Source organism: Carettochelys insculpta, chromosome 11, assembly GCF_033958435.1.
Source record: "Carettochelys insculpta isolate YL-2023 chromosome 11, ASM3395843v1, whole genome shotgun sequence".
Classification (NCBI taxonomy): Eukaryota; Metazoa; Chordata; order Testudines; family Carettochelyidae; genus Carettochelys; species Carettochelys insculpta.
Window position 1 is genome coordinate 44,680,971 of NC_134147.1, and position 10,001 is coordinate 44,690,971.

Below are 10,001 nucleotides of genomic sequence, written 5' to 3' on the forward strand. Positions count from 1 at the left end.
GCTTTTCTCTGCAACCATTAGGTCTAGAAATAATACTTCTTCTGAGATTCTTACATAATCATATGACTCCAGGAGGTGGGGCTTGAAGAAAAATATGAAATATCATGAGGCTCATGATAAAATTGCAAGAGTTGGTAATATTGCACTGGTCACACTCCCATTAGTGCCAGTAGCTGAAGGGTTAAGCCAAAACTAAGCACTTTGGATACTCCTGCTCTATCTTTGAAATTTTCTGTCAAGGGCTGATTTTTCAGAGACCAAATTATGCAGAAAGTCCAGAGTAACATCTTGATTTTGACAGACCTGTGCTAAATTTAAAGTTATTGTTACTGAGAGCAGAATTTGGCCTTAATAAAATGAAGTTTGCCAGAAAACGACTTATGCCAAAGAAGTCATGCTGGAGATTAAATCAATGGAAAGTTTTGTTAAGAAAAACAGAGCAATTTACTCGTGAACTCTTCAAACTCAGTTACAAAGTCAGACTTTCTCAGGGATTGCAGGAGGCACAGAGACTCACCAGTTAGCTTGTGCAGAAAGGGTTTCAAAATGACAAAAACAATTCCAAAAGAAACTGTCTGCATTTGATTTGGAATAAACTATATTTCAGCTAAAATGGCTTTTGAAATGTGACATGTAGAGGATCCAACGTGAGCCTTTGGCTGAGCCACTTACCAAACCTATGTGCAGATGTTCGGGGAGAACAGAACTGGGCGGAACAAGCAAAGGGTTGGGCTGTGTTCTGGTTCCCGTTCCAAATGGGATGTTGTGCTGACCTGTGCTCTTGTAGCAATCTGTCTGTTGCTGCTGCAGAGAGCTATTGAACTCCCATCCAGCTGCCATTCTGTATATCTTTGTACTAAGAAAAGCCTGGGCTCCCCATCTTACAAGAGGGGGCTCTGGGACAGAGAATCTACACAAGTATAACCCTCCAAATGCATTAGTTCCCCAAGGATCAGTAGGAGGCTGGAACTATTCTACACTGGGAAGTAACATTCTCTTGTATAACAGTCTAGTTACCTCTGGGGCCCTTCAAGGCAGCTTTGTAGAATCCCCACACCATGTTGGGGGATCTTCGTGAGCCTAGAGGGAGGCAGATATCTGTCCACTTCTCCAACACAGCCTGGCCAGGCCCCAGTCTCTCCATTAGCCTGGTGTACAAAGTGGGGTGGTATATAGGGCCATGGAAGGAACTCTTCCAACTCCCACATGTGAGGGATCACGTGCACTGTTGAAACTAGCTAGGCCTTGTTTGCATTACTGTCCTCTCCTGGAGGACACAGTTGCTCCTCTTTGGGTCTTATAGACCTTCTAATGCTGTCATAGAATCATAGAACACTAGGAATGGAAGGGACCTCAAGAGGCCATCGAGTCCAGCCCCCTGCCCCAATGGCAGGACCAAGTACTATCTAAACCATCCCTGATAGACATCTATCTAACCTGTTCTTAAATATATCCAGCGATGGAGATTCCACAACCTCCCTTGGCAATTTATTCCACTGTTTGATCGCCCTGACAGTTAGGAACTTTTTCCTAATGTCCAACCTAAACCTCCCTTCCTGCAGTTTAAGCCCGTTGCCTCTTGTTCTATCCTCAGAGGCCAAGAAGAACAAGTTTTCTCCTTCCTCCTTATGGCTCCCTTTTAGATACCCGAAAGCTGCTATCATGTCTCCCCACAATCTTCTCTTTTCCAAACTAAACAAGCCCAATTCCTTCAACCTTTTTTCATAGGTCATATTCTCTAGACCTTTAATCATTCTTGTCGCTCTTTTCTGGACCCTCTCTAGTTTCTCCACATCTTTTTTGAACTGCGGTGCCCAGAACTGGACACAATACTCCAGCTGAGGCCTAACCAGCACAGAGCAGAGCAGAAGAATGACTTCTCGTGTCTTGTTCACAACACACCTGTTAATGCATCCCAGAATCATGTTTGCTTTTTTTGCAACAGCATCACACTGTTGACTCATATTTACCTTGTGGTCCACTATAACCCCTAGATCCCTTTCTGCTGTAGTCATTCCTAGACAGTCTCTCCCCATTCTGTATGTGTGAAACGGATTGTTCCTTCCCAAGTGGAGCACTTTGCATTTGTCCTTATGAAACTTCATCCTGTTTACTTCAGACCATCTCTCCAATGTATCCGGATCATTTTGAATTATGACCCTATCCTCCAAAGCAGTTGCAACCCTTCCCAACTTGGTATCATCTGCAAACTTAATAACCGTACTTTCTATGCCAATATCTAAATCATTGATGAAGACATTGAACAGAACTGGTCCTAACACAGACCCCTGCGGAACCCCATATAGCCCCTATATTGCTAATAGCTAATGGAGAGGGTTTCTGAGCTCAGGTGGCAGAGGTGGCCTGTGCATTTGCAGCAGCATCTGACTTCTGTCACTGTTATCACTGTGACATTCTGCTGGCCATGGCTTTGTTACCATGCTCTGTCCTACCTCTGTGTCACCATAGTCCTCTACTGCAGGGCCTGTAGGTCTACCCAAGAGTTTGTGGCCATGTCTCCCAGTAGTGGCTAAATATGATCACACAATGTACAGCACTGACATCTCTGAACAGCGTCTGATGGTATCACCAGTTATTTCAATGGTCCATTATAGGACAGAAGGCCTAATATTGCTAGACAAGCATGAATGGTCTCAGAAATAGCACTGGTTGTTCTCACAAAGCCTCAGTCATGTCCTACTAGACATGCAAGGGGAGACTGGGTCCAGGTTTTGAAAGGAGACAAGTTATTTTTGGGAACCCCCTATATTTGGAGTGGGGGTGGAATTTGCATCACCTTAAAGCAGCCTTGATTACCAAGCAGGAGTGCTCAGAAACTTTCCAAAAACCAGGCCTCCTTCATGTGTCTCAAGTGAGGGCTTACCTCCATTATGTGATGGATCAAACAGTGTAGTGATTGATTCACCAGCTGCTGATTTATTGTGTCTGATTAGACACAATAAATCAATCTCCAAGCGCTCTCCCATTGACTCTGGTATTCCACCAGAATGACAAGAGTGCCCAGAGTTGATGGGAGAGCCACCCCTGCCACCTTTACCAAATGGAAGATGCCATGGTGAGTATGTCGACTTCAACTGTGCTATTTACATAGCTGAAGTTGAGTAGTGTAAATTGATTGGGGTGGGGCTTAGGGCAGACAAGGTCTGAGACACCCAAAACCACTTTGGTGCAGAGCCTCAGATGTGATTCCAATACTTTTTAATACTCTGGGCCTTAGTCGTTTTACAAAGTGGGATCAGTTGTACCAAGCAAAATGCAGTTCCTCACACTGTGCTGCTGTGATGGAAAACTCATGATAACTGCCTTTTTCTCCTCCTCTTCCTCACCAGGACTCTCTGCAGATGGTGGTGCCAAGCGCCAGGAGCATCTCTCTAGATTCTCAATGCCCGATCTGAGCAAAGATTCTGGAATGAACGTCTCAGAGAAGATGAGTAACATGGGGACGCTGAACTCGTCTATGCAGTTTAGAAGTGCCGAGTCAGTCCGGAGCCTCTTGTCCGTGCAGCAGTACCAAGATATGGAGCCGAACCTGCGCAACCTTGCCAATCCCATCAGATACAGAGAGATGCCGCCACGTGGAAGGATGCATCAAAGTTTTGAGTATGATGGTGGGATACCAGGGAACAAAATTCCTGGACAGGATAGTGCTAGACTTGCTCCCATGAGCGAGCGCACACGCAGGCGAACTAATTTCCAGGATGACGATCGGCGTTACCGCCCGCACAGACCTCGGCGGTCCAGGCGCTCCCGCTCAGACAACGCCCTCCATCTGGCCAGCGAACAGTGCTGTCGATTGAAAGAGAGGCCCTCACTGCGAACCAGGGAGGACTATGACCAATTCATGCATCAGAGAAGCTGCAGAGAGAAGATGGAACAAGGTTCCCGTAGAGACCTGTATGGTCAGTGTCCAAGGACTGTGTCAGATCTAGCTTTGCAGAACAATTTAGGGGAGAGATGGGGGCCCTATTTTGCAGAATATGACTGGTGTTCTACCTGCTCCTCCTCTTCAGAGTCTGACAATGAAGGCTATTTCCTTGGGGAGCCAATCCCGCAACCTGCCCGTCTCCGATATGTCACCAGCGAGGAACTCCTGCATAAATATGGATCGTATGGCCTGCCCAAATCTTCCACAATGGGTGGCAGAGGACAATTGCACAGCCGAAAAAGGCAGAAGAGCAAAAACTGTATCATATCTTAATGGTGTCGCTGCCGGGGCATGATCTGAGAATGTAAATTAACTCATAAACTTGCACTGTTTTAGACCTGATAAGCGCTTTTTATTGTAACAGAAAGCCCTGAAGACTGGCGAATTGTAAGAAGGTTGTAGATTGGCTTCTATAAGTAGTCATAATCATTGGCACGGTGAATATATTTTGCACATTTTACTTTGGAAAAAAAAATTCACTTTAACCTGTAATATTTACTTAGTATTTTTCCTCTTTTTCCCAAATACCGCCACTTCTTTAAGTCCAGATTGTCCATATGTTTTAGTTACCACTGTTACCTATAATCAACAGTTTGCGAATAGCTTGTGTTCTCCTAGGGCGCTTTGGTTTTCATTACTTGTTTTGGTAAGTAATTTGTCACTCAGTCAGTGCTGGAGTCTAAGTTATTCCCATGATTGTTGTAAATGCAATGTAAATGAGAGTTTGGAGAAAATATTTTTGTATTTTATAATATCAGAGGAATTTCTATATCTTAGGAGTCACTGGGAACATGCATGCACATTCATAATTGTTTTCACCCAGCGCTAAATAAATGGTAACTTCAGAATCCCTGTTCAATTTGCCATCAAATGTATTAAGTATATCTGTGAAATCCTGGGTGAGAAGTGTGTTAAGGCTTTTCATTCCTGACAAATGAAAAGAACATTTTATGCTTTGTTCAATCTTAGAGGCCTAACTGGCATCTGGGAGTCTGCTCACACCTTTAATTTTCAGTTATTCGGTCAGTCCAGTACAGAGTCTTTACAATTGCAAAAGTGACTTTTTTTTGGCAACTAGAACAGAATAAACTACCAAATGTCCGCAAAGTTTTAACGACCAAAGTTGAATTTTCTGTCTCTGTAGAGAATGCTGATGTTACTAAACTTTGAGCTGTTATTTGGAGTAAATAAAAGTGTAAATGGTGCAATTGTGTGATGTGAGCATGGCGTTGTTTTGAGTATAGAATTGTTTTATGGTGCTCTAGTTTCCTGGATTTTGTTAACTGCTGTTCATTAGCAAAAGGAATCTTCAACACTGCCTACTACACAGAGCATAATAAAATGAATAGAAGCTAATCACATTGGGCTGAATTCCACCATGAAGGTCTGCCCCAGCCCTAAGCTCCCCTGGAGGTCAACAGGAATTCGGAGTGTGTAGTCCCAGGGTGGGACTAAGCCCATTATTGGAGTTAGGCGGAATCAACAAAAGCATGAACAAGGTAGAGCAAAGGATTCCGATGCATTGTGCTATGGTAGACGTGAGTTTTTCAATGTATGCTTTAAACCACGTGGGGTCCTGACATCAAAGCATGTCCCATCCAGTTCCCAGATGGAACAGTGGAGAGGGCAGATTTTCTGTAGCATTGTAACATGGATACAGTTTCTTTCACATGTTTGCAGCAGGCCAGTCTGTTGCCTGCTCACAACTGCTTTGGCCTGGTATTGTGAAGGGTTGGGAGCTCAACCAATCTCTCATTGAAGTTGATGGTAAAATACTCATTAATGTCAATGGCAGAATGACCGGAGGTACAAACGTGTTTAGGTGCCTAAAGTTGCAGCAAAGCTGTGAATGTTTTTCTTTTTTTTCAAAAGCTTAAAAGCCAAGGGGTGTTAGGAACTTAGTGGGGTTTACAAAAGCACTTACCTGCCCATTTAGGTAGACCTGCGTGCTTGTAGACCTGACCCGTTCCTGCAGTTAGATCCACCAAGGTACACCCTGTGTCCAGGCAGATTCCATTGCAGGATCAGGACCTCACTTACCATATCGTGTAGCTGGGAACAAAGGATTGCCTGTCAGAAGCAGTGACTGTGGGAAATTTTAAAGATGGATGTCTGCATGCTACAAACTATTGTGAGGAAACTTTTGTTGTTTGTAAGGCAAATGTGATGATGATTCTTTTTTAAAACAAGAGAGACAAGACTAAGTATTAAAACAACAAATGTTTTTTTCCAGTTGGAATAAATGGAAATACTGATCCAAAGGGGAAAAAGACTAATGTGTGTATGTGGTTTTTTTTTGAAAAAGAAGATGTCTGTTAATTGTGAATTTATGAGTAAATATTTTTATTTATTTTCAGTCTGCTTTATAATTAAAGCACAAAAGCTAACAAAAGCCCCTCTATTGGTGTTTCTCGGCCTTTTTGATACCAGGGACCTGCCTGCTGCCTTCCTAAATCCTGTCAGAGCGAGTTTAGGATTATGCTACAGATCACTTGTGGAGAAACACTGCCCCCGATGACTTGAATTCTGACTATTGGCTATATGGAGGGGAAAATCTCCCTCTTCTGGCAAAAAAAAACCCTCTGGGTTTCAACTTCTAGAGCATGGATTTCCATAGGTGCCTAACTCCAGGAGAAGCTCATGGCTGTGGATCCTGAGCAGAGGGTGAGATGCCTCCTCCTGGGTCATGAGTTAGGCACTGCAGTAATCTTGCTAATTGGGTCTCATGCACTTCTGAAAAGGTTTGCTTATAGCCTGACCGTGACATTTGCCTTAAAGGAAAAGCTGCAAGGCTGAAGTAAGGTAAAAGTGAATACGAGGTGAACCGCTCTATTCCGGCACTCTCTTGTCCAGCAATATCCATTGTCTGGCATGATTTAGAAGTGCTGCTAGAAAGCATTGACATCCTGCAGTCTGGCATATTTTCTCACTTAGCATCATTCAGGTCCCGAGAGTGCCAGACTAGAGAAGTCCATCCTGTATATTCATATCTGAGCAGCTCATGTCAATGAGCATGTCCATAGGCTTCAAAGAGGCAGTTCGAGGACCACTTGGCTAGGATCTGTTTTGCCAGCTCCTATGAAGGAGTTCCTAGGTCCTTTCGCAGGACAATGAGAAACGTTTGAGGTGGGAGGGTAGCAGGACTTACTGCTGCACACAACAAAGAAAGCCAGGCCAACATTTTCAAACCTGGCTGCTAAACTTAGGCACCTAAAATTAGAGAGAGATACCTATACAAGTGATCTGATTTTACAGCGCCTAGTGCAATTGGGAATAAAATGAGTCTTGAAGATGTTTGCCCTTCTCTCAGGCCTCTGTGGGTGGGACAGATATCGCCTCCATGCAGGTCTGGTAGAACCCAGGGCTTTTTTCTGGTGGAATGCACCAGAACGGAGTTACAGCACCTCTTTTGTCTTAGAACACCAAAAAATGTTCACTCCTGGTTCTGCAGCAGCGCAGGAACCTGGCAGAAACCCCCACCTCCCCACAGCGGCACAGGGACCAGGGCCTCACAACTGAACACCCTAACCCCTATGAGGAATCATCAGACTTGAGTTCCAGCACCTTTTTTTTCTAGAATAAAAGCACTTGGTAGAACTGTAGCTAGTTGTGCAATGTCGGTTTCCTGTTTTCTCACAAGCATTTGGTCAATTGGCCAGATGTTGTACCAGCCTTGCCAGTGCAAGAATTCAGCTATTCATCTGGAGATACAGTAACGGAGAAGCAGTCGTGATAGTCTGTATCCTAACAAAACAAAAAAATCAGGCATGTAGCACTTTAAAGACTAACAAAACAATTTGTTTGATGATGAGCTTTCGTGGGGCAGACCCACTTCTTCAGATTTGGAGACAGTGCTGGACTGGCAGCGGAGATATGTTAGCCAACAGAGTAGATCCTTGATGGCAAAACTTGTGCACAACTTTCAGCACAGCACACTAGCTACTCTATCTTGTGCCGTAATCATGATCTTTAGACAGAGGGAGGCCAAATCCCTCCAAAGCTGAAGCAAAGCACTTGTGACGTTGCTGGAGCTCCTCTTCATTGTATGCAAAGACAACTGGTAAAAGGAGCGTTTATCAGCGTTATTAACATTGCTTTTCGCTCTTGGCCATGCAATGGTGAAGCATTTTCTACCCGAGCTTGCATGGTGATGTACATCCTTGGCGCTAGATGAGAAAGCATACAAAGCAATGAGGGGGGAATGTTGCTGGCAAAGCGGGTGCTGGCTTGGCAGCATCATTGCCATACTGGGCTGTAGCCTTCAAGCCACCGTGGATGGAGTTTGAGGAGATTTGTTGGGAGGGAGGGCAAACAATTCTTTCTTGTGATTAGAAAAGAGCCTCTCCACTGACCAAATCAAAAGCATTGTAAGCTCTCAGAAGGCCATGTAGAGGGGGCTTCTTGGTTCTTGATGCTTTTCTTGCAATTGCCCAAGCATAAAGATTATGCTGATAGTTGATCTATCAACACATACATATATTACTAGCAGGTCCCTCCCCTCTGTGGCAATACCAAGCCAGGAGCTTGCTGGCAGCTGCAGCCCCAGTGAGCCAGCCAGGGCCAGGGAAACCTTGGTAGCCCCGGGGCCAGAAGTTGCTTGGGGCACAGAGCCCCACCAACAGCTCCAGACCCAGGGACCCAGCCAGGCGTGGGGAAACTGCAGCAGCCCCAGGCCAGGAGCTGGACACGGCATGGAGCTCTGCTGGCAGTTCCAGCCCTGGGGGCCAGCCAGGGCTGGGGGAACCCCAGTATCCTCAGGGCTGGAAGCTGGCTGGGGCACAGAGCTCCACTGGCAGCTATGGTCACAGGGACCAGGTCAGGGGAAATCCAGCAACTCCAGCCCCAGGGTAACTCCAGCAGCCCCAGGGCCAGGAGCCAGCTGGGGCACAGACCTCTGTTGGCAGCTCCAGCCCTGGGGATCCAATCAGGGCTTGGGGAACCCTGTCAGCCCCGGGGCTGGAAGCCAGCTGGTACATGGTGCTCTACTGGCAGCTCCTGCCCCAAGGACCCAGCCAAGGTTAGGGGAACCCCAGCAGCTCCAGGGCCTGCAGGGGCACGGAACTCCACTGGCAGCTCTAGCTCTAGGGATCCATCCGGGGCCAAGGGACCCCAGGGCCAGGACCTGGCCAGGGTGCAGAGCACCGCTGGCAGCTCCAGCCTTGTGGATTTGTCTGGGGCTGGGAGTCAGCAGTTCCAGCTCTGGGGCTGGGAGCTGAGTGGGGTGTGGAGGGAGCCAGCAGCTGCAGCCCTGGGGACCAGGCCCGGGTGGGATGGGTGGAAGGACGGACATCTCTCCTTTTACAATAGTATATATAGGTGCTGTTGCATCTGTGTATTGTGTGGTTTGGCTTCTTCCTTCCAAGAGGCAAGCAGGACCAGATGTTTGAGCACACTCTGACCTTCTCGTTTCAGTATTTCAACCGGAATTCCATTCCTTTTCCCCCTAAGACTTCCTGCAGCCAGGGAGGCGGTTGCATTTTCAAGCTCATTCACAGTCGGCCAAACACTCTCCAATGGACTGGCGTGTTGGGCATCACAATTAGTAGTGCTTCAGAAACAGTGGTTTCAGCCCAATATTGTTGGTGATAGTATTCCAGTCAGCATTGCATCCGTTTGCTTGTCAGTGAGGTCGCCATTAAGAAATTCGAATGGGGCAAGCTCCTTGGCTGAAGAACCTAGTATGGTCTTGACTCCCCTCAGTCACACCTCTTAGAGCTCCAGTTGCAATGGATGTGTGCATCTTCTTGCAGATACCACACCTCTGTCAATGGGCACATTGCCTTTGTTGTTCATTGCAATTTTTTCTTGGCCACTCTGAATTTAGCATGTGTCTCAGGCCATGTGGTGATGGAAATATGCAGCACAGCTGACTTCAGTAACTGGAAACAGTTCTTCAGACTATGTTGCAAACCAGTCTTTATCACATACAGATTTTTTAACCAAAAGTTAAGCTCGCAGCCACATGGATATTTATTCGGCATGCATTTAGTGCTGCATTAACAGGCAGGGGCAGTGCAATCAATGCCCTAGCTTCCCTGAGATTTGTAGTAAATTG

At 46.0% G+C, this 10,001-nt stretch overlaps 1 protein-coding gene across 4 annotated transcripts in view; it reads left to right on the forward strand.

Moving 5' to 3' along the window:
• The window catches only part of PRICKLE2 (prickle planar cell polarity protein 2), a 107,929-nt gene extending 101,723 nt beyond the window's left edge, over positions 1–6,206 (forward strand). For 3 of the 4 annotated variants that reach the window (XM_075005703.1, XM_075005702.1, XM_075005704.1), the window contains one exon: positions 3,351–6,206. In XM_075005703.1, the coding sequence (XP_074861804.1) occupies positions 3,351–4,219 (869 nt within the window). In that variant the 3' untranslated portion in view covers positions 4,220–6,206. The remainder of the gene's footprint in view (positions 1–3,350) is intronic. The other variant, XM_075005705.1, reaches the window with a different exon arrangement.
• Positions 6,207–10,001: the final 3,795 nt, after the last annotated feature.